Genomic DNA, 25,692 nt, shown 5'->3' on the forward strand with positions numbered 1-25,692 from the left:
TAACACAGAAATTCTATCACATTTAAGCACTGAATCACATATGGATATAATTCACTTAATGTTTCCTTCAGTTTATGTGATTCAACTTTAATTTATTTATTTATCTTTATTTATCTATTTATCTTTAGCACATAACATTCACTTTTTACTTCAGATCCAGGGGAATACTTTCTTTTATCCTTTTAAACTCTGTGTTTGACAACCACCATTTATGCATTCACCACACACACACACACACACACACAACAGGGCCATTAGAATAGTCATTTTACTTACTCAAACTAAAAATGGCGAGACACAGAAGAGTGAAAATTAAGCTTCCAAAGTTATGTTTGTTGTCAGATTCAGATTTGCAGGGAATTTTGAAAGCTGAACAATGAGTTAGTCAGACATTCTACACTGTTCCAGAAGCAGTAATTCAACAAATTCAACAACAGATTTATTGACTTGAATCTAAGCAGCAGTAAGTGTACATAAAGGAACAAGATGAGGCAATTTAAATCAAGATAGTGACAAGCTCCAGGTGTAAATTATATATTGTATTTTTCTGGATAAAAATGTATGTCCCTATTTTTCAGGGAATTAGCTCATTTAGCTCAGTATAGCTTACAGCAGAAATGCTCACTCCACAGTTTAAGGTATCTTCTCTGCCTGTTAGAAGAAACAAAGAAAAGAAAAGAAAGCGGGGTGACCCAACACACTCTCACATCTGTGTTGAGTGGGTCCCTCTGGAACTCCAGAATCCTTCCCAGTTTTTCCAGAATCCTTTTCCTTCATACAGATAAGTGTTAAGTTACACACAGTAAGTGAAAAGAGGACTGAGTATACTGTAGTTGATGAGACAATGACATTAATTCTCTACAGAAGCTCATTTGATAAGACTGCAACATGCTTCTTCAGGCATGTAAACCCATCAGATATTACTCAGACATTGTCATGGCAGATTATAATGTGAAAGTGTGTTTCTATCATTTGGCTTGTTTCTTGAGATTAGGATCTTGTTTGTATGGCAGCCCCTCAGCAAGCTGCTACAGTTGCCTAACAGTCTGTTCTTCTTATTCAGTAATATTTACAGTTTACTTTAGATCGAGTAGTTCATTTTAAAGTCTCATGTGTTAAATAATATGCAACATTAGGGTCCTTAAATTTGTTCCTATAGCTCGCCTGCAACAGTGTAGCATCTGGTGTATCATTCAGTACAGCATCCAGCAAGCAGACCATCTTGTCTGCTCGCTGAGACAATAATAAATAAAGTCTGTTCAGAAAACACAACTGCTGTAAAGAGGCATAACCACATTCACTCTGTAACTGCCTTTGAATCTGATACCGCATTAGGGCAATTGCCAGGGTTAGGGTTAAACATCACAACAGCTAATTCAACATCTCAGTGCAGCATGACAGGGCACAGAGCTTTTAATGTACCATGCTCATTTTGAAAGCTAACTCCCCAGTGGAGTTCATGTAACGGTGAATGCCTGTTGGACTCAGCACAGCTTCAAAGTGTGTACAGCTACATGAAATTTCACTCTCAACACATTAAAACTGATCAGTTTGCACTAGACAGCTGCTACTTACATAGCAACTCTACATCACTGTGATGCATTCAATACAATTCAGTTCAATTCTATTCTATTCAGTGCAGTTCATTTTGATTTAATTACAATTTATTTAGATTGTATCTTGCCAAATCACAACAAAATGTCACTTCAAAGTGCTTTATATTGTAACAATACAATAATAGAGAGAAAATCTCATCAGTCAGATGAGACCTACAAGTTAGCAGTTGGTGACAGTGGGAAGGAAAAACCCCCTTTTAACAAAAAAATTAACTCCAGTAGAACCAGGCTCAGGGACGGGCCGCCATCTGCTATGACCAGTTGGGGCTGACGGGAGTAAGACACACTGTGGAAGAGAACCAGAGTTTAACTAATGATTAATGACTGTGAAATAATCTGAAATGTCATACTCCCTCAAATAACCTGAATGACATATTGAAAAAAGGTTAAAAGCTCACAAATCTCACATCAGACAATTCACATATACACTTCTAAAAATGACAGGGTTGAGGGAAACATTTTGCATTTAAGTAAACCACGAAGAGCTCAATAATGCTGTAACTATACAATACTAAAAAAGAAATATAGTGCTAATTAACATATTTCTGGTGCTCTTATCAGTACTGATAAGATCCTAAGTAATAGAATTAGATAGTGAGACTATAACTAATAAATCCAAAACATGCGTTTTGCATAAGTGTTGACAGTCAGTTACATTTCATCTTTGTTTTTGCTGCTATTGTAAACTGTTGTTATTATTAAACTGTTCAGAGCTGCATCACATTCTATGAAAGGTACTGAACCCAAAACTTGCTTCTAATTCACCATCAGAGCATGACCTTAAAGAAAAAGCAATTGCGCGCATAAATGGGTGAATTGTCTCTGTAGTATAAAGAACTTTCAGCAAATAATTAGACTAGAAGTGTTACATGAATGCAGCTCGTTCACCATTTCATACAGAAAAGAGGTGGATAAAAAAGACTGGAAGCAATGAAAGGCCCTGGCCACATATATTCTGTTCATGTTAGAGTTTGGGTTTCTCTTGTGTTGAGAGATAAAATCAGCTCAGAGGTTTATTGAGAGATTAGGGAGAGTGAAGGTCACCTCTGTTCATTACTGATGTCTGTAAAGAATAATGTGAAACGCCTCCACATTCTTATGAATCCAACACTGATGAGCATCTTACAACGTCATATTATATTACACACAGTAGCTGTAATGTAAAGACGTATTATGGCAATAGCAATTACTGTTTACAGTGACTACTGATATTAGATGCAATTCGTAGATTGTTTTTCACATATCACAATTCATATTTCAGTATATAGAATGCAAGGAGCAGCAAAAAATGAAAAAGATTTAAGTGATGTCTGAAGTTATAATTTTCAAAACTCAGACATTAATAAAATAATTCTCTTTTTCTCATCATGAACACACATGCTGTTGTTTATTTTTTACTTACTATTTTTTCACAGCGTCAACTGTAGATTAATGAAAGTAGTCCCAATTAATGTACTAGTTCTTCCTGTTATGCAGGAAATGGAAATTAATATTCTTGCAAATTTAATAAAAATTAAAAAATATAACATGTAGATAAGTAAACACAGCTGTTGCTCATTACTTTTTTGAAGCATCTTTGGCAGCAATTATAGCCTCAAAGCTCCCATTTTCTTTGCAGAAGTTCAAAAGCTCCATCAGGCTGGTGTTCCAGAGTGGTCCTGCAGCCACTCGTTTATTATCTTAGCTGTGTGCTTAGGGTCATGTCCTGCTGGAAGATGAATCCTCACCCCAGTCCAAGGTCCAGAGTACTCTGGAGCAGGTTGTCATCAAGGATGTCTCTGTACATTACTGCTTCATCATTCCCTTGACACTGACCAGTTCTTGTTGCCAAAAACATCCCCACAGCATGATGCTGTCACCACCATTATGCTTCTCTGTAGGGATGACATTGGCCAGATGATGAGCGCTGCCTGGTTTCCTCCAGACATGACACTTGGTTTTCAGGCCAAAAAGTTCAGCCTTTGTTTCATCACACCAGAGAATTTTGTTTTTCATCGCCTTAGAGTGCTTCGGTTGCCTTTTGACAAACTCCAGGTGGGCTGTCATGTCCCCTTTACAAGTGGCATCTATCTGGCCACTCTACCATACAAACCTGATGGATAGAGTGCTGCAGAAAGGCTTGGCCTTGAACCAAGGCGTTCCCCCGGATAATTTCTCCAGCGTGTTCTGGATCTGCCCGAGGCCTCCTCCCGGTGGGGCATGCCGGAACACCTCACCCAGGAGGCGCCTAGCAGGCAACCTTGTCAGATGCCCGAACCACCTCAACTGGCTTGTTTCAATGTGAAGGAGCAGCGGCTCTACTCTGAGCCTGTCCCGGATGGTTGAACTTCTCACCCTATCTCTAAGGGAGAGGCCAGCCACCTTTCAGAGGAAGCTCATTTCTGCCGCTTGTATCTGCAATCTCGTTCTTTTGGCCACTACTCAAAGCTCGTGACCATAGGTGGGGGTACAGATGTAGATCGACTGGTAAATTGAGAGCTTCGCTTTTACGCTCAGCTCTCTCTTCACCACAACAGACCGGGACAGCGTCCGCATCGCTGCGGCCGCAGCAACAATCTGTCTGTCAATCTCCCGCTCCTTTCTCCCGTCACTCATGAACAAGATCCAAAGACACTTAAACTCCTCCACTTGGGGCAGGAACTCGTCCCCAATGCGGAGTGGGCACTCCACCCTTTTCCAGCTGAGGACCATGGCCTCAGATTTGGAGGTGCTGATTCTCATTCCCACCGCTTCACACTCGGCTGCGAACCGTTCCAAGACAAGCTGGAGGCCATCACCCGATGAAACCAACAGAACCACATCATCTGTGAAAAGCATAGATGATATTCTGAGACCACCCAAGTGAAAGTCTTCCGCCACTTGGTTACGCCTAGATATCCTGTCCATAAAAATTATGAACAGAATCGGTGTCTTATCTAAATTTTCACATTGAAATATTAGGAGCTTACAATGTAGTGAACATTATTACATGCTCATACCAGCTCTTGTTTTTTTGTATTAAAATGAGCACTAGTTAACTTCACTGAACAGCATACTTTCATGCTGAATAGTTCTTTTAACTTAAAATGACATTTCTGTAGTTGTTATCATGGCAGAAGAATACAGATTACATGTAAAGAAAAATTGGAAACAAAAACAACTGTTGTTAACAAATCCTCAATTTTATTCAAGTGTGAAGAAAAGCAGATTTTAGTTGAATGACAAGATGTGCTCTCACTAAAATGTGAGATGGAGCATCTGCAGTGACACTGACAGTACCATGACCTTTAAACCCCTCGAAAACATAATTCCTTAAATTACCGACAGCATCCCCAATCTGATGTGCTGATGGGTCTGTGTAGTGCAGAACTGAGTTAAGAATGGAGGTTTTAGTCTGATTGAAGCAGTGTCTTGGGAGAAAGAGTAAATGCCCTTTCAACTTGTTGGTAATGATAATGGCAGCAGAGTCTTAAATGTTTTATCTCCACCTTTCTCTCTGCAGCCTCTGAGCTTAGCTTTAACAGGTGACACCATTCCTCTCTCTTCAGATTGTTTAACAAGTCTTTGTTTAAGAAGGTATGGGAAACAACTATTTAATTTAATATAAAGTACAGATAATAATGATTTGAAGGAACTGATACATTCAAGTGAGTTTATTATTTATTCTCCATATTTGTTTGCTTGGCTGTAGATAAATCTCACAGTATCACACATGCAGCTGATCATTGCACCCCTACTGAGCTGGAATTAATCACTGAGTAATCTATCAAAAATATTGTTTCGTTTTCTTGGCTGCCACTAAGTAACTCCAAGCTTCAGTTCCCTCCACAGATTATTATAGGACTGAGGCCTGGAGACTGACTACTACGCCACTCAGTGCCCTTAATGTGCTTCTTCTATAGCCATTCCTTTGTTGCCTTAGCAGTGGGTTCTGGGTCGCTGTCATGCGGGAAGACTTATTCATGACCCAGGTCTTCCCGCCTGCAGTATCCAGACTGAAAGAGTAAAAAAAACAAATTAAAAATCATACATGAAAAAATAAATATAAGAAATCTTTAAACAAATTTTAAGGATGATTCAAGGGATGTTAAATGATTCACAAATAATCTAAGATGTATTAATAAAAGGAAATGCAGAATCACACTGGTGCATTATCATGAATTAGATGTTATTAATAATCTTATCTTAATGCCTTGATGCCTCGATGAGCACAGCTGACCTTTGTTTCACTGACAGCAGATAAAAGTGTGATGATTCATGTGCTGTCATGTGTGAGTATCAGAGTAAAAATTTGACCAAGATAAATTTGGGTTGTATAGGTGCGATAGTTGGCGAATCATCATTCTTTTCTGTTTGTGCTCCTTTGTTTTATTACATTTTCCCCTATTTTCTCTCCTCTTCCTATTATTATTCTTTTCTCTTTCATTTTGTTCACATTGTCATACAACACATATAAAGTAATAAATGAAATAACACTAAAAAGAAATGATTAACTAAAAAGATAAAAGTAGCACACGAACAAGAGGAGCCTATATAGAATTTGTTGAGCTCATCTTTGACAAGCAAAGAGTACACAGCAGTGTATTCAGATCATAACTCTAATTGCGAAAGCTGCCAGACAGGACAGAGTTAAAAACACACACATCATGTCCTTATATGAGTATACATGAGTAGACTTTAAGACTGTAATAGAATTGTTTTGTAATAATTACCACCTCAGAAGGTTAAAATGAGGCTAGCCCTAGCAGTCTCAGTCTTGTTTATTAAATATTTGTTTTTTCTCCCTCTGTCACTCTCAGGAGGGGTGTGCATTGCTCAATCTCTGAAAATTCCTCGTGAGCCAAGACCTGGAGAGTTTGATAAGATAATCCTCCGTTTAGTGGAGACACCCAATGCCCGCGCTGTCATCATGTTCGCCAATGAAGACGACATTCGGTAAAAAAAAAAAAAGGTTATTTCTTGTGCATCTAACATGTATTGCAAGATCCAATTTAATTTATAATTTATTATGATTATATGATTTTATGATACTACTAGTACAAAAAAGGGGAAAAACTATACTGTAAATGTTCAAAGAATTTCTTTACTTAAACATGATGAAAGACTTGAGTATGACTGTAGGAATGTGTTCACATAACTGGGCCAGCCATTAGTATAAAATAAATTATTTTTACATGTGCATTAACATGAGTAGGACGTGAAAATGTCTTACCCATTCACTAATTGCAGATCTAAATCTTAATAAGAGCCTGAAGCTCGTCTTTTTGATAAGCAGGGATAACAAACAAAAAGTCAGGTTTAATTTTAAGCTGATTCAGGACAAACATGAAAAACAAAAGTACTGGAAGAGTCTAAAACTTAGAAAAAGAGACAAAAGCTTAATGGAAGAGCTATCACTGAGGATGCACGTGTGTATCCTCTATCGAAATGATGCATGAATGTGTCACGGTCATGGGTCAGTGACCCAGTGTTTCGAGTTTGCATTATTATTGAACATTGATTTTGTCAGTATTTATTATTTCTAGTATTTTGGTTTCTATGTTAGCGTTCTTAGTATTCTGGTTTTTCTCTCTGTGTTCCATGGATGCTCTGTGTCCCCCTGTCAACTGTCTCTCCTTGTCAAACCCGCGTCTATGGGTTGTGTTTCCTGTTTTACTTTGTTGTCTAGTTTGGCTTCCTCTGGTCTTATTGTGTTTGATTACTCCCAGGTGTGCTCTCCTCCTGTGTCCCATTCCCCTGTTATCCCTCAGTGTATTTTAGCCCTGTGTTTCTCTCAGTCAGTGTCGTGTCGTCCCCTCATGCTGTTTGGTTTTCCCTCTGTGTGCCTTGTCTCCAGGTTTCTTAGTGTTTAGTATTTCTAGTTTAGTTTTGGTTTTTGGAAGTTTATCGTTTATGGAGTTTTTTCTGCTACTGGAATAAAAGCAGCCTCTTTGAGTTTACTCTTCTGTCTGAGTGTCCTTCATTCTGGGCCCTACATCTTGCCTGCCACAGCTGATTCACGACAGAAAGAGGCATACCGCCAAAAACTGACAAATTTCCTTTCATGGGCTGCTGTCACTCCCCCCTCCCAAGTGATGGTCAGCTCAATGAGCAGAACCCTCTTCTCCACTATGTACCTGCAGCTGGATAGTGTAGTGGTATGACTACACACATTTGGAGCGGGAGTCACAAGTTCAATTCCCACCCGTTATCCAGTAAGGGTCCTGGCTAGTCCCGGTCCCCATGCTAAAAAACCAAGCCCTGCAATGGGCGCGGCTAGGTCTGCAGCCTGTTGGCAGCTCAGACTTCACTACATGTTGTACTCTGTATAATTGTGTATGTGACAAATAAAGGTTGTTGGTTTTACCACATGGCGAAATCAGATCAGAGAGTGGTTGTCAAGACCTTTCTCATAAAGACCAGGTCTTTCCTGAGGTCTACCAGCATTTGCCACCTTTTTACCTGGCGTGAGTATGCTGGTCTTTTTCAGAGGAGATTGGGTTGTGCTGCCAGGCTTCACAAATCCTTGTAGGGCATAATTGGCTGCTGGTTTGCAGTTTGCACAGTAGACAACCGTGCTTTTCTACTTTGTGGTAGTGTGGAAGTACACCATGGACCAGTTACCAGTCTAAGAAAGATGGGAAACCAGATGGTGTGGGGGCTGCAGTAGACTCCAGCACAAATCTGAACTAAATAAGCAGTTATAGGATGTATGGAGGATGTACGCTATCTAGTATGTTAAAAGGGTTTGGAGTGTTGTTACTTACCAGCTGCCATACATTAAATAATTCATAAAGCAATTATTTTATTACACAAAAAATTTAAATAAATAAACTTAAATTATTCTGTTAATAATTAACTACAAACATTATTTCCTCATTTCTTTCTTTGTAAAATAACAATTTAAATAACCAGTAAATTACATTAATAACAATGGTTGTTGAACAAACAGCTTCATCTGGGAAATTCTTTTATTTCCGAGTAGAGGGAATAGTTTTTTGTTTTGTTTTTTTTAGTAGTTTTAGTTTGGATGAAGACAGTTTTTAGGCATCAAGCATGAAAGATCTGCAGCGTCTTGTTTTGTGGTGCTTTAGTTGTGTATGTCTTGTGTGTATACTTTCTTGATGTCTTTTTATGCTGCATGTTCATGCTACATACGAATAAAATATTGAATGAGAATTGGCTCCCTCTTCTCCCCTTTGACTGTCTCATCTGTCACCTGTGATGCTAAAAGGAGAATCCTGGATGCAGCAAAAAGCAACAATCTGACAGGTCACTTCCTGTGGGTGGGATCCGACAGCTGGGGGTCCAAAATCTCTCCGGTAGTCCAGCAGGAGCGGGTAGCCGAAGGCGCCATCACCATCCTTCCTAAGAGGGCATCTGTGGATGGTGAGGCCAGAAACAACCTTGACGTGACCAGATTTTCAGAATGTTTTGAAAGAAATCCTGATTTTAATGATGTTTTCCTTCTTTTGGTAGCATTTGACCGTTACTTCAAGAGTCGCTCTTTGTCCAATAACCGCAGGAACATATGGTTTGCTGAGTTCTGGGAGGAAAACTTTGGCTGTAAACTGGGCATGCATGGCAAGAGACCTGGCAGTCCCAAGAAATGTACAGGTATCTTTGTCTTTGTCATTATCAATGTATCTTCCTTACAATGACAGTTATTCACACAATGCACCATTGCACCAATAGCCCATAACACTATTGCATGAGAAGACCATCACATATGTGACATTAATAGATAGGATACACAAATCACAAATCATTCCTTTCCTTTTCTTCTTAATCATATATTTTCATTTACCTCTGTGACCCAGCTATGGGTTGAAGACATAGTTTCCTTTTTTTTAAATACTTTAGTAGTTTGAAGCTGATGTATGATTTTATCCAAAGCAGATTTCACTGGGAAAAACTAATAATTTACTTCCTTGATGATGTTCTCAATACACAAATTAAAGAAAACACGTTTTTGCCTTATAAACACTTGTTTCTTCATACCAGAACACATGCAGTAATCTTCTCCCTAAAGTGGCAGCCTAAAGTAACATCATGGAAATCTAATGTTTTCCTGCACTCACTCTGATTTCAGAGGACTAAAACAGGAAATAAAAAACAGGTACTTTCCATTTGTTACATTCCCTGATATTAGGAAATGTGTTCAGAAATTTGCAGCCGTGCAAGGTCCAATATTTGAGTACACACTAATAAAATCTTAATCTTGCAAAACACAGCTGCAAGTGGCAATTTATGAAAAGTACATTTTTATATTTCATGCTTTTAATGACATTTTTTTCAATTTATATTAAAAAAAAATTATGAAAGAAAAGTTTGATATATTGATATTGTTTTTTGTTGGTGGTGATGTTGGGTTTTTTTTTTCTTTTTAAGGCTCAGACCAGCTGACTTGTTTTGAATACCTCAGATAAAACCATGATAATCCTGCAAAGTCCCAGATTTGGGAAAACACTAGTTAAAAAAACAACCTTACATAGGAAAAGACAACAGTTTGCTTTTTATCCCAAAAGACAAACAGAAGAAATCTGCTTGGGACTGCCATTAGCACGCAACACTCCTAACCAGGAGTGCAGACAGGAAAGAGGAGGAGAGAGCAGGGGGATGCACACAACAAAAGGCCCCAGACTCAGCCTGGGCCACTTCTACTTTGGCCTTAAGGCATATTGTACCTGCTCACCCAGTGAACTAAACTCTCACCCAAAAATTAAGAATAAGGAATTTATTAAGACAAAGAAAGACAAACAAAATGATTGCATAAAATTTGGACTCATTAACTGATAGTGAATCTGATCTGAAATGAGTTTTTGTTCTCGTTCCATGTCTCATGCAGCTGTTTGTTACATGAGAAGCCCTGAATCAGGACTTATTAAGCAGGGAGACACTCAGCAGAGGTGCACTATCGGCTAAATCCTTTAAAAACTTGTCTGACACGCAAAACAGCATTTGTGGAGGTGTTTGGCTAAGTACAAACAAACAGAGTACCTCCAGCTGGAGATAGAAGTAAAACAGCACAAGGCAATGTCAGCATTTTAGAAGAAGCTGCAGTGTACCAACTGCTTCCCTGATAATGTTACCTGAGCTTTGATCAGACTGCTGCTGTCGGGCAGATCTCAAAAGGTTTTATTAGAAGTTCCAGATTGAGTTTTGGAGCTGCATCATCACACAGGCAAAACAGCTGAGTTGGCAGGTCAGCAGTCTTGTGTGTGTGTGTGTGTGTGTGTGTGTGTGTGTGTGTGTGTGTGTGTGTGTGTGTGTGTGTGTGTGTGTGTGTGTGTGTGTGTGTGTGTGTGTGTGTGTGTGTGTGTGTGTATAGTATCTTTGTCAGTGCTGTAAAGTGCTGAAAGACTAAATTGTACCAACATGAGTGTTGAGTGGTATGTGAGTATCAAACCTTCTTATTCTAAAGACTGATGGAACTGTATTGTGTGTAATAAAAATGCAAAGAGCCTTTCTAGCTAACAGTGGTAAAGCCCAAGAGGATGGGTGTCATCTTTGCACTTCATTAATTTGGCACTATCCATCCACTATAACACATGCTGTGTGGCACAGATGAAAGAGCAGAACTGCGTAGGTGCAGTTCTCACTTGTACAGACTGATGAGAGAGACACCAGGGACTTTATTTCCGACTTTGAGGATGAGGAAAAAGTAACTTTAGCTTTACCAGAGGGACAACACTGAATCATGCAGTGATGAGTGACTTAATGATTTAGCCTCGTGTAATTAGTGATTATAGATAGGTATTAAGCTATTTTGGTACAAGCCATCACTCTCCTGAATTCTCGTTTACAATCCTGATCATAGCAGTCACAGCATTTTTCTTCTGAACCAGCTCCATCAATGGTTTTAGTAGCACAGCAATGAGTTTGAGTTGTTGACTTGGACTCCAATTTCCCCTGAACTGTGATCTCTTCTGTAACAGGACTGCTTGCACTGAAAATGAAATCAGTTTATGATTGGATTTCATGTGCAAACTCTAGGCTGTTTCCAAATGCGTTGCTAAAAGTCAGAAGATAAAAACTCAGTCCTGCGGATGCAAATCAGCTGAAATCAGGAGCTTTATAGTCTTTGTGGTTGCATCCGTTTGTGTCAGGAGACTGAAAGATAAAAACGACTTCACCATCAACTGTTTTCAATACATTGATTCTTCTCTGTTAACAGCTACTAATTGGTTTCTGTCACAACCAGACTAACTGCAAACTACGTTCACACTGCAGGTCTCAATGCTCAATTCCGATTTTTTGATCAAATCCGATTTTTTTGTCTGCTTGTTCACACTACAAATAAAATGCGACAGCAAACGCGCTCTAGTGTGAACGCTCAAAGCGGCCCGCATGTCACACACAACGCGGTCTGTTTAGACCCAGAGCAAACAGTATTGTTTGACTGATGGCCGTTAATATAAAGACTTGTTTCAAACTTTACGGTTCCCAATTTTTCTTTAAGTTAAAGTTATTTTGTTATTTACATATGGCCTAATAATTATCCTTATTGCTGTTTTAGAGGAGCGGTGCTTCAAAGGATAGTTGCAGATTTCTGTCAGAATCTGCAGATTATACAGTACAAATAAAATGTTCACGTTTCTCCAACGTTGCCTTCCCAACAGTTTCACTAACATCTACACTGGATGGCCAGGAAGCGTTCGCGATGTCTTCTCCGGAGCTGATAATTGGCGTCTGTCTTGTGTCAGTGACGTAAAAGACGGATTTAATGCAACATGACCGTCAAACAGCAGTCGCTTTCTAAAACATCGGATATGTATCGGATTCAGTACCACATACGAAAGTGACCCAGATCGCATTTGAAAATATCGGATTTGTGCTGTTCACTCTGTCATACCATGATCGGATATGGGTCGCATAGGGTCAAAAAAAAAAAATCAGATTTGATGCGCTTTCGCCTGCAGTGTGAACGTAGCCTAACTGCACAAACTAAAGGAGACTCAACTTCTATTCCTTTTTCAAATATGTAGTGAAGTTTACTCACAGCTTTGCTCTTTGTTTTGATATAACAAGTTTTAAATGTAAGTTTCTGTATAATCTTTAGCCAGGTCTTAATTTTTGTAAAATCTTGAATGAGATCACTTGAGGGGAAATGTGTTCAGTGTGTTCAAAACTTCAGTGTCTGTGTGATATGTTCTATGAGAGGATTTGTTTATTAACTGTAATTAACTGGGCTAATTAGGAATAATCTGTTATGTCTGTCAGCACCTCCTCTGAGCTCAACTCATGTGGTCAAGTGTGTCACTCTTAAAAAGAAATTCATTCAAGAGCAAAGCATTTTTCCCCAGCCTGCTTGGATGGGAGTATCTTCTTTCTATCCCATCTTTTACTTGAGTTTACACATTGGATAAAACAATTTTCCTTGAAATACCTTTAATAAATTAATAAAAAAAATCTAATTTATGACACTTTCTTATTTTTTACCATTCAGTATGTAATTAGCTAAAATAATTTGCTGACTGGATTTTCTCAATGGTTTAATGTTGAGACTAATGCCTTTAAAGGTACAAAAACACTTTAAATTATACAAACGATACTTAAATTGTAAATGTAATTCTTAGAAGATAACAATTGTGTTTAAAATACCACAAAACAATTCTTTGAAAAACGTGCTGATTGCTGTTTTGCTCTGACTTAAAAAGAAGAAGTACCTTCTTTATGGTATTTTAATTACAGCTGAAGAAAAAATAACAATGGGGTCATTGTAAGGTAGGAATTTAATAGGAGTGTTGTGCCATGCGCTTTCACAAGCGCATGGCACAACACAGAAGAGCCACCTCCACAGGACAAGACTCAGCTGTCCATCTGCATCTTAAGGATAAAGGTCACTCTTTCGAGGATGCCAATGTTCACATTTTGGACAGAGAGGACAGATGGTTTGAAAGAGGAGTGAAAGAAGCCATTTATGTCCACTGTGAGCGACCATCTTTGAACAGAGGCGGTGGTTTACGACACCAACTCTCTGCCATCTATAATCCAGTTTTGAGATCCCTTCCCAGACGCCTTAACGCCCACTCACATCCTGGGCCATCTGACCTCAGGAATTCGCATGATAAGGTGGGGCCAGGTTTCACAATGAACTCACCCGAAACTCTGGCTGATTGGGACCCACACCCAGTTTCACACCTTTGTCCCTCTGTGGGGGGATACTCCCACTAGGTTTATATCTGGGACTCTCCACCATTTGACCTTAGAACTGAAGAAGCTTCTCGGATGAGAGGTGAAACGTCTTCAAGTAACTTAAAGAAGTCCAGACGCTTTTCTTTGCAAGCTCCTTTGACTACAATGACCTGGATGACTGAGAACCTTCACAGACAATTTAATAGGAGAACATGTTTTTCAGTTTTTTAATCATATTTGTATAAATACGTGGATTCTAAATGTGTGTCTTAAAATATTAAATATTTCTGTTCTTTGAAAAAAATTGCCAGTCAGTGATTTAGCAGAGGTACTGTTTTTGTTTGTTTGTTTGTTTGTTTGTTTTCAAATACACAATTAAACCACCTAATAAAACCAACCCTGTATATATTAATGAATCTGTTAATTTTTCTAATTCCATAGGAATATGAAGGGAGTTTTTAAAGTCCAAATAAATAAGTGACATTTCATTAATTTCATTTTGTTACAAAATTCTAAACAGCCCTTAAATTGTGCATGCTATCCAACAAAAATGTGCATATATTGAAATCATTTAATCTTTCCACTCCACTATAATATGATTAAAATACATCAATAACCTTTTGTTAATGGATAAATTAGGGGGGTTAATGAAAATGAAAGTATTCTGTTTGAAGTGTAGCACTGCAACAGAAACACATCACACTCACATACTCAGATAAAAGCAGCTTTCAGCCAAATTACCTGACAGATGCTTTTCACAGGTGAGCTTGTCGTCTTCTCTGACGGCTGAGAGCTGAACCTTTGCTGCCCCAGAGTTGTCTCTGATCTCTGAAGCCTCCAGTGCATGGATTCTCTGTCTGCCTGTCGTTGATTGCAATCTAGAATTACCAGTCTGTTTGTTTTTGTGTGCGAGCTGAAGCAGCTGACAGAGAAGCTTGTTTAGATAATGGGAATGACCATGTTGTTTTCTAATTCAGGTTGTGAGATGCATGTTAGAGTAAGAGAGTGAATCCTAATGTTATCCTAATACACCTTTAAAGGACAAACTCAACACTTTGGCCATTTGTAGGGTAACATAAAAAAGCTGCTGCTGTGTTTTTACTTAGTATACACAGATTATATTGAAGTTGCAAATATTAAATTAAATGCTGTTCATCAACTTTGATAGACTTAAATGATAACTTAGGGGGACTAAAAACATCAGTGTTGTTGTTTTTATTCTCCATTTTACACTTGCAAACAGAAGTGAATGCACCAGCTTTTCCTGTTTTAAATTTACTCTTATTGCTATTATTATTATTTCAATCATTAGTCTGGCTATGTGCATCTTAAATTTAGATAATTATAGCTTCACATATGGAAAAGATATATATATATAAATCTTATAAAGTTTGTATCTGTCTTGTGTGAAACTTGTATGAAAAGCATACAAGAGTGAAAACAGATATAAGATCCCTTGAAAAATTATATAAATGAAACTTGTATCTTTTGGATACTTACTAAAACAATATATGAAAGTAATGAGAAAGTGGCCACTTTCATGAGTAAATCATATAAGCCTTATACGATTCCCTCTATGAAGTAGGCCACATCTTATGCAAGTCTTTTATAAGTTTTTACTATTTCTTTTCCATATGGGTTTACAGACTGTTCCTAGTTAATCGGATAAAAAAAAATAAAAAAATGTTGAATTTTAAAGTAACAAGTTTTTTCGAACAAAAGTTCGAAACTCCTAGTGGACAAACTGTCAAAATTTTCTGTGTGGCAGGCAGGCAGGACCCGGAGGACAAGGTGTAAAACTAAAAAATAGTTTTATTGCAAAGGCCTTATAAAAACACAATGAAAAACAAAACAGGTCAGAACCAAAAACTCTTCTAGCCCTAACACACGAGAAGGAAGGACACAGCTAGAAGGGAGAACATGACCAAGAGCAAAAGGAAGACTGAGACAATGTATACACCCAGTGTAACGAGGGGAAAGGGACCAGAAGCACAGCTGCGGCTAATTACAGATGAGAGATTGCATTTGAATGCCTTGTGTTTTCTAGTGTAAATGTTCCTGTTTGTGCTGCAGTTTGCTCAGTTAGGGACATAACCAGATGAACTGATGTACCTAGATACAGGCTCAGCGTCTTTCCCTCTTTCCTTTCTCTGTTTGAAAGCAGCAACAATGTCTGAGCCGCTGTTTAGTATTTAGCGCCACTCAAAAATGCGTTTCAAAATGTGTGTGTGCTTGTCTTAGTGTGTGATGGTGTCTCAGCTTCTCTATGTCGTTGTGAGAAGCTACATTCAAATTTTACTTTGATGATGTTGCACCGACTCTTCAAGTAAAGCGCTATACAAATACAGGCCATTTACCATTTACATTCTGTCAGTCTCAATTGTTTGACATCCTGTGCTGTCTGCTCACCATTCATGGGTCAGCCATATAGATATGTAATCACTCTTTATCTGTAATTAGTCAGAGCAAATGTCTCCATTTGGACAGATCCTTCCTCTCTTGTCTGCCATCAAAATTAAATTGGATTTTTGAAGCTCCTGTTAATCCAACAAAGCCTTGTCTCTTGTCTGTGGAGGGTCCAGTCCAATAGTTAGTCTTCCCCTCCTGTCCTTCTCTTTTCCTTTTTGGCGTGCACCAACATCATAGTGCAGCGTGCCTCTAGTAACACCAATAATTCTGTAGAAAATCTGGAAAAAACTTTGTATAATGTCTTCTTTGATTTATTTTTAAATCAACGAATGAGATCAAGTATCTTTTTATGTTAATGGGTTTATGGTTAAGGTGGTTTATGGTTTATTAGAGGAAATGTTGCTCTTTTCATACTCCCATGATCTTTGTTATTAACTTCTTGCCTAACGGAAAGGATGAGTGCCGTAACCTTTGGGTTAAAAATTAATCAAATAAAGAGGTGGGATGAGATTGACTCAGATATATGTTAGTAAAGGTAGTTGAACAGTATTGTGCTTATTGCTTTGCTCCCTGAATGTGTGGTGTGTTTCTTTCTTTTCTTTTTTTCCTTGTGGAGCCTAAAGATGAATATGTCAGTGCTTTAGTTTCTTAGTCATTTTAATGTTGCTGCCTGAATGAAACCCACAGTGATATTTGTGGTCCTCAGTAAACAACTCCTTTTAAGGCATTTTCCATGGCAGTTTGGACTTGCTTGATTTTTTTCAATGGAGTGGTACCAAAAAGACCAAGAACTTTGCCAAGGAAACCATTTAATCACAAATATGTACAGTTGGCACACAGTAGAAAAACACTGGACAGTTTTTAGTCTCATGTGCTCTCTGTGCTCTAAAAAAGAAAAAGTGACACTATACATTTTTTAACATAGTAACTATTTTGCAAGTGGTGAATTTATTTTTTTTACCGCTTACTTAAGAAAGTCATAATTCTGCTTAATCATATTTATGGTTTTATATAAAAAAAAAAACTTAGTCAAAAGTCAAAGTATTAATTATGCAGAATATTCTCTTTTTTATATATGATATTATTGGATGATAATTATTAAGTTATGTGTAAGTCATTCATTCAAGTCATTACTTTAAGCAACCATTAGAAGGTCCAAAATAGACCCCAGCTGAGTCCCCCATTTGACCATAGTGGGTTCACTGAACTTTCAGCCTGTAATATATTTTATATGTTTGGTAATTTAAGTCGATCAACTTTGTTTCAGGGTTGGAGAAAGTTGGCCGTGACTCCATCTATGAACAAGAGGGGAAAGTGCAGTTTGTGATGGACGCCGTCTACGCGATGGCTCATTCTCTGCACCACATGCACCGTGAGCTCTGCCCAGGGTACCTTGGCCTGTGCCCTCGTATGACCAACATTGATGGAAAAGAGCTGCTGACCCATATCCACGCCGTCAACTTCAATGGTGAGACTTTGGCGTGATTCAAAATTCCATAGCCAAAGGTGAACACAATTCATTCTTGAGAACTGAAGATCTCAAAAAATGCCTCTAAAATTTCAAGTTGTGCTTGACTGGGACAATATTTTTTGTCTTGATGATGAGCAAACACACAGGGAAGCTGCTACAGCAAAAGGCTTAAAATGATGATGCCTTATTAAAACCACTACCCTTTCTTTAGGTCAGGGGTCGGCAACCCTAGGCACGCGTGCCACAGTTGGCACGCAAAGGGTTAACTGATGGCACGACCATAGCTGGACTGGCCATTGGGCATACTGGGCATTTGCTCGGTGGCCCGGTGATCTTTTTTTTTTCTCTTTGTAACGGTATAAACAATGAAAGGTGGTGGATTGGCCAGATGCTGGTCGGTGTGTAAAAATAACTCGGTTGTTTGGTGCTGGCTATGGCGGAGCTTCCACAGATTCAGTAAAATTAGCAAGTGGTGGAGGCCAGCAGGTGGATGAGAAAAAGGGGAGGCAGGAGGAGGAGAGCCCCGAGGCAGCCACCGGTCCGAGTGTCAGGTGAACTGAACTTCAGGTAAGAAGTTATGACCTGCAGTCTATCTGGGTCAGATATAAACCAAGTTTAGGTGGAGTTTATTTTCGTTGTGCTGACTTTTTGCAGTCAGTTACAATAACTCATACTGCGTACTCGCTAGCATGACGGAGTTTATATACTGCTGGGTGGGTGCTATGATGTTACTGATAGTGAACTTTATTTTATTCATAAGGTTAGTTAGTAGAGTTGCCAACCGTCCCGTAAAACGACGGAATCGTCTCGTATTCAGAGAAATTATTACGCGTTTCGTATTGAGCTGAAAAGGAACACAGTTTGTCCCGGACTTCAGCTAGAATGGATAAAGACACAAAGGTGGATTTATTCTGTGTCTTTGCTGCACAGCTGCCTCTTCTTCTCTCATTCTCCCCCCTCCCTCTCCTGTTGCTACTTCAATCATGAAACTGATCAATGATCAGCTGATTGGCTTTTCTCTCTTGTTTGTTTATCGCCCACTTTGCGCCAGAAAGAGGAAACCAGCAGATGTCGCGCTAAACAACAGCAGCACGTTTGAGCTTGATCAGCTGTTGTTAGAATTTATTTAATATTAATTTCTACTATCAGCTGATGTTTGCTGGAGCCACAGCTGTAAAGCTGCTGGTCATGATGTCGTTTGGATATGTGGTGAGAGGGAAACATGAAGATGAAACCAGGAGATGTTCTTACTGAATCATCAGAGCTGAACAGGTGATGGAGAAACAGGTTTACTTTTTAGGTGACATGAATGAGTTGAAGGGAAGTTATGAACTGTTTCTGAGAGACAAATAACACCAGCATCCTTTTTTATGTAGCTGACAGCTGGTAACTGTGCAGGGGCGGATCTAGCAAAGTTTTGCCAGGGGGTCAGGTAGGGCATTAACAGGGAAAGGGGGGGCACAAATAAATACTTTTCTTTCTTAATCTCATTTAAAATGTCTCGCTTTTATTAAATATTTATCTGAAGCTTACAACCAAAGTTTTTATCTGACGTAAAATGTATAGAAATCATACATATAACATCGAAGCAGCTGGAATCAATAGATGTGCGTGTTCATGGAGCTTGCATTTTCACCTGCTGGACATCACTACCTGACAAGTTTAACTGGCTTCAGAACATTGCAGAGGCATTATTCATAGTATTTGGCTCTACATATCTGTGTGAGCAGATTTTCTCTCACATGAGTCCTCAGGTAGCCGTCTGAATGCTGGACACTTGGAGACCTGTGTCTCTGAGTGGGAGACCAGAGATCAGAGTGTATTAACAAACATGCCACATTGACCCAGTTTATTTTTCTTATCATTGTTGTGAGGAGACCATAAATAGCATTTGTATTTTCTGTTGTACAGTTCATTTCCTGTTATGGAGTCTTTGTTATGGATAAAAAGTGTCTTTTTTTGTTTCAAAATAGCTGATAACTATTCACTGATAGCTGCCAACATGTGCGAACAAATATAATATAATATAAATAATAAAGTGGTTCTATGTAGTGTGTTAAAATAGAGTGTTATTAAATTTATTGCTAATGCAATCATATGGCACACTGACTTCTGAGGAAATTTTAGATGGCACTCCCGTGACATGTCCTCTTCCCAGTGTTAGTGTTCTTTGTCCCCACTCCTCAGTGTCTGAGCACACCACAATGCAGCAGACTAAACTTACTAACTGGCCAAGAGACTAACGTGAAGCTACGCAATGATCCAGCATCTTTAGAGCTTTAGAGCTACTTTAGAGCTCCACCACACTCTAAAGTAGCTCCTCTGACGAGGCTTGATCAGCTGCAGGTGTGTGATGGTCTTCAGGTGTAGCCAACCACCTGGCAGGGCCACACCCACCAGGCCTGAAGGTGCCTGTAAACAGGTGCTCCCAGATACATTTGCATCCACACATACCAACACACACACACACACACACACACATACACCTGCAAGCAGGGAGAAACACACATGTCCATGATTGCTCAGGGACCCTGGGTCGCTCAGGTCCTCTGTATTCTTGTAGAATCTTTATCTTATAGTATATTACATCTTGAGACACTTACTGTAATATTTTGGTGCTATATGAATTGAATTATACTGAATAAAATTGGATAAATTACATAAAACCCTAAAGATGAATCTGCTGTGGTAGGACCTAAAGAGAGCTGTGCATAAACAAATGCTTGCAAACCTCAGTAAACTAAAGCAACACTGTAAAGAAGAGAGTGCCAACATTCATCAAAACAATGTGAGCAACTGACAAAGAGAGATATGAAATTGAAACAAAATATATTTACTCCAATTGCTTCAATTCACAAGCTGTTGAACCATGCCTGTTTATTTATATTTGTTTGACATTTTTATTTGCTGGTACGTGACATAAATAATTGTTTATGTTATGCTACATAATCTTCAATCACAGATGTGAATGTAAACAACTTTTTCCCATGATTTTACATGAGTGTAATCAAGAGAAGGGTTCATGTGTTGTTTCAAACCCTCATCAATGGGGTAGACATACTTTTTGACAAAGTGACTAGTGACAGTAGCTCATAGATTTCTTTTACCATATTTCTCTCAAGAAGAAGGAATGTCATTAAACAACAGTACAAATAAAAATTTAAAGGCAAATCTGCACGGCATAACATAAACCAGAGCTTCCCAAAGTGTGGGGCCCGCCCCCTGGGGGGGGCACAGAGCCATTGCGGGGGGGGGGGGGGGGGGGGGGTATGAAAAGGGGGGGGAAAAAACAAAACGCTTGGACACTGCTAGCACGGGGCGCCCACACAAACGCAAAGCAGGAGATGAAGCATCACTGAATATGTTTTCAAACCAACTTCATTCTAAGCCAAAGACTAGAAAATATGGTGAAGCATATCTTCCCTTTGGTTTCACCTACACAGGTGCCAAAGTTTCTGCAGGGTCTCCCCTGCAGAATTGGTTTTCCCTTCGTCGGGAGCAGCGCTGGGCTCTTCAAATCACGGACAAACAGTATCCCACATTCTTGATTTTTAGTTCGCAAACACTTGTTGTAATGACTAAACTACTCCTGACATTTTGGAGATGTTAGCTCTTTATACAGTAAAGTTACAGCGGGATACAAATAACATCAGGCTGATCCTGCCACGATTTCTTTCCCCGGTTCAAACCACGGACAAACAGTATCCCACAGTTGATTATGTTTTTAAACCCATTTTGCACAGAGAGGCATTTTTTGAGAAATGTATTGATAGCAATGTTGACTATTATTACACAGGAAAAAACAGCTACACGTAAAATAATTACACCGTGATGCCTCTGCCTTTCTAAACGGAGGGACAGTAAGTGTGTGTATATGTAAGCGTTTAAAAACTGCAGATAGTCAGATTAACAGTATTTTGTCTCTATCTGCCGTTCTGCAATTCATCTCATGTAAACAATAACGTGGCGAACAGCGTGACGTGAGAAAAGGCACATACCTTTGACATTGCGTGACGAACTCTGTATTCCTCGTCCACATGTAAACGCAAAAAAGGAGTTTTAAAAAAATCTCAGTTTTTGGTTTACGTGTGGACGAAACAGCTGCGTTGTTTAGGGGGGGGGGGGGCATTTTTCTTGTAAAAGAAAGGGGGGCCTAGCAAAAAAAGTTTGGGAACCACTGATATAAACTGAGAGAAAGAATGCCTAAAAATACTTGTTCTAAAAACAGCATTAAAAGCATCAGAAATTTACAAGTCATAATAAAAGGGAGAGAATGATTTGTTTCTGTAAGCAAAAGCCAGACTTTAGATTGAGTTTTATCAGTCAGACACCACAACGTCTCAAATAGGAGTAGTTCCCTTCAGAGCTTCTACCAGACAGGCTCTCTTAGACATGTTTTAATGGTTTTCCTTAATGGTTTAAGGATTTTACTCCAAACAAGGATCTTTTCCTTAACCTAACCAAGTATTTTTTTACCTAACCAAACTGTGACTGAAAACTTGAAAATAATGTGAAGAAAGTCAAAGGAGCTTGCAAAGAAAAGCGTCTGGACTTCTTTAAGTTACTTGAAGACGTTTCACCTCTCATCCGAGAGGCTTCTTCAGTTCTAAGGTCAAATGGTGGAGAGTCCCAGATATAAACCTGGTGGGAGTGTCCCCCCACAGAGGGACAAAAGGACCCCCTGATGATCCTCTAATCGCCTGAGCCAAGGTGTGGAACTGGGTGTGGGTCCCAATCAGCCAGAGTTTCGGGTGAGTTCATTGTGAAACCTGGCCCCACCTTATCATGCGAATTCCTGAGGTCAGATGGCCCAGGGTGTGAGTGGGCCTTAAGGCGTCTGGGAAGGGATCTCAAAACTGGATTATAGATGGCAGAGAGTTGGTGTCGTAAACCACCGCCTCTGTTCAAAGATGGTCGCTCACAGTGGACATAGATGGCTTCTTTCACTCCTCTTTCAAACCATCTGTCCTCTCTGTCCAAAATGTGAACATTGGCATCCTCGAAAGAGTGTCCTTTATCCTTTAGATGCAGATGGACAGCTGAATCTGGTCCTGTGGAGGTGGCTCTTCTGTGTTGTGCCATGCGCTTGTGAAGTGGCTGTTTGGTCTCTCCAATGTAGAGGTCTGGGCATTCCTTGCTGCACTGTACAGCATACACCACATTGTTAAGTCTGTGTTTTGGCATTTTGTCTTTCAGGTGAACCAGTTTTTGTCTGAGTGTGTTGCTGGGTCTGAAGTACACCGGGATGTCATGCTTGGAGAAAACCCTCCTGAGTTTCTCTGATACACCGGCTACATAGGGGATGACAATGTTATTGTGTCTGTCCTTCTTATCCTCCCTCGCTGGTGTCTGATCTTCTTTTCTGTGCCTCTTTGCTGACTTTAAAAACGCCCATTTAGGATAGCCGCACGTTTTGAGTGCTTCCTTTACATGTGTGTGTTCCTTCTTTTTCCCTTCAGGCTTAGAGGGAACATGTTCTGCCCGGTGGTGTAGGGTCCTAATTACTCCAAGTTTGTGTTCCAGAGGGTGATGGGAGTCAAACAGGAGGTACTGGTCCGTGTGTGTGGGCTTCCGGTAAACTTCGATGTTGAGGTTGCCATTCTCTTCAATGTGCACAGCGCAGTCCAGGAAAGGCAAACAGTCGTCCTTTGTGTCTTCCCTGGTGAACTTGATGTTTTTATCCACAGCGTTGATGTGCGCGGTGAAGGATTCCACTTCTTGTGTCTTGATTTTGACCCAGGTGTCGTCCACATATCTGTACCAGTGGCTGGGTACTCTTCCTTTGAAAGAGCCAAGAGCCTTCCTTTCCACTTCCTCCATGTAAAGGTTGGCTACAATAGGTGACACGGGGGAGCCCATGGCACAGCCATGTTTTTGTCTGTAATAGCCTTCGTTGTATTTGAAATATGTAGTGGTGAGGCAGAGGTCTAACAGTGTGCAAATCTGATCGGGTGTGAAGTTGGTCCTGTCCTCCAAGGAGTTGTCTGTGCCTTTAACTACGATGACCTGGATGACTGAGAACCTTCACAGACAATGTGAAGAAAGCCATCCACAACAAAAACCTTCTAGTGAATAGGTCTAAAGGAAAAACTCTCCCACGAGGCTGGTAGAGTTTTGCTATAGATTGTTGAGCTGTTTATGAAGGATAAAGCACACAATATTCAGCAAAATGTAAGTAAATAAAATAAGGTAAAAATCTAACTGAGGGTTATGGTCAGAGTTTCTGATATTACAACACTGAATCTGAATAAGATCACTCAATAAATTCATTTCTATATGGATTAAAAAAAACCCAAATATTTTCTCTCTTTTCGGTATCTCTTCCTTACCCCACATCCTCCTCTAAATTCAATTTTCAGACAGAAGCTTATCTCTTATACAAACCTTACATAGCACCTATCTTCTTAGTGCTCTTTTCCCTTCTTCGTATCCCCCACCCGGAAGACGAGAGTTTTGAATAATTTTTCTATCTGCCTGTTCTGCAAAGATGAGACGCAAATATGAAACAGCAAGAGGAGGAGCCATAGCAGATGTGCTAAGCTCACTGGGACTCATTTTTTTCTGTACTGGGTCTGATGAATGTGCAAGGCTGCTGTTATTTCCACAGCAGAAGCAAAGAAACAGTCATGAATTTCACCCTTAGGGCCAAAACAGTTAATCTGAGCTCAGTGAAGGCTGAACTGAAGGCCGCATGTCATTTTTAAATGCTAAACTGTTTGTTACTATGTTCAGTAAATTAAGGCAAATAAGGACAGAAGCAGAAACAGGTTAAATGTAGGAACATAAATCAATCATCTTTCAGATTAAAACCCAGAGAAAAAATTTAACAGTGGAGAAATTCAGGACAATAAAGCATATTCAGGAAATAATACATTTATGTGTACATCTACATATCTTTTTGTGCACCAGTTTTGCTGTTTCCCTTTTAAGGACATTTATCATAAAAAAATTGCTTATGTTTTGCAATTCATCACTTTGAAGATCAAGTGGGTATTATTATGTTAAAGTTATTTTAGGGTAACACTTTATACCTTTTTTTACATAGGGTGTACGTAATTTATGTAAGTTTAAGGCACTTTATTTGAAACTTCAGGTATTTTACAAGAAAGGAGATACACGCCTTAAGTAATTTTAGTTTTTCTTCAAACGGAAAGTGATATTTAAATTGCTCACTGTCTTTCTATCTTATGTTTTTCAAGCAAACATCTCCTTGTGTGTGCTAGGACCTACAAAAAAGTACTGTGAAATATCTAATTGAGTGGTAAAAATAATGACAAAAAAATCCATCCACTGTTTAGCTGACCTATTGTCAGCTGTCTGGAGACAGCAGGGTCTAATCTGCTGATAATAAGTAACTGCGACAGTACTACTACATATTACATATTTGGCTGTTCTCTAGCCATGTACATAAAGTCTGATTAGCCAGAACAGTGGTGTCCATCATGGCCACTGTATTCAAAAAAGCAAGACAACATGGTGGCTTCAAGTCATCCTTTATTTATCCAGGGAAAAGTCTCATTGAGATTTAAATCTCATTTCCAAGAGAGACCTGGCCAACTGGACAACCTTGGGCACCTCTCGTACAGCCAGCAAAATAGGGGCTAGCCAGTGGTCCCATTTCCTTGTGGGTGGACTGGTTCTTAAACAGTGCTTTTCTATTCTGAGTACTCAAAGCTGAGTACTCTATATAATATATATGGTATAAAGTACTCTTTATACCATATAGCCCTATAATATACTAATACCTCATTCACCTATTCACACCCACAAGCACTTTTGTGTCTTCTTTTTCTACCTAAATGCTTTTTGTCTAACAATCCCACATTCATATGAGCAACTTCCGGAACTTTTCTTGCCGAAGGATATTTGGCTTGCAGATCAAAACACCAACCTTCCAATCTGTAGATGACCTGCTCTACCTCCTGAGCTACAGTCACCTCATGATTCGCAATGAACTTACAAATCATGGATTTTAATGTCTTAGTCAGATGATCAGTTTGAGCGTGATAGATGCTGGTCCGAACAGATTTAACACCCAGAAATTCATATGGCTCTTTTAATATGCGACACATGAACGAGGTGCTCTGTCCCCAACATCCC

At 39.3% G+C, this 25,692-nt stretch overlaps 1 protein-coding gene across 2 annotated transcripts in view; it reads left to right on the top strand.

Annotated features, from left to right (window-relative positions):
* The window catches only part of LOC102778662 (metabotropic glutamate receptor 8-like), a 125,148-nt gene that overhangs the window by 77,121 nt on the left and 22,335 nt on the right, over window positions 1-25,692 (top strand). For both annotated transcript variants that reach the window (XM_006782287.2, XM_087843350.1), the window contains exons 4-7: window positions 6,395-6,530; window positions 8,809-8,963; window positions 9,054-9,191; window positions 17,389-17,589. In XM_006782287.2, coding sequence (XP_006782350.2) covers window positions 6,395-6,530; window positions 8,809-8,963; window positions 9,054-9,191; window positions 17,389-17,589 — 630 coding nt within the window. The remainder of the gene's footprint in view (window positions 1-6,394; window positions 6,531-8,808; window positions 8,964-9,053; window positions 9,192-17,388; window positions 17,590-25,692) is intronic.

The sequence above is a fragment of the Neolamprologus brichardi genome, chromosome 7, assembly GCF_056152115.1.
Source record: "Neolamprologus brichardi isolate AB-2024 chromosome 7, ASM5615211v1, whole genome shotgun sequence".
NCBI lineage: Eukaryota > Metazoa > Chordata > Actinopteri > Cichliformes > Cichlidae > Neolamprologus > Neolamprologus brichardi.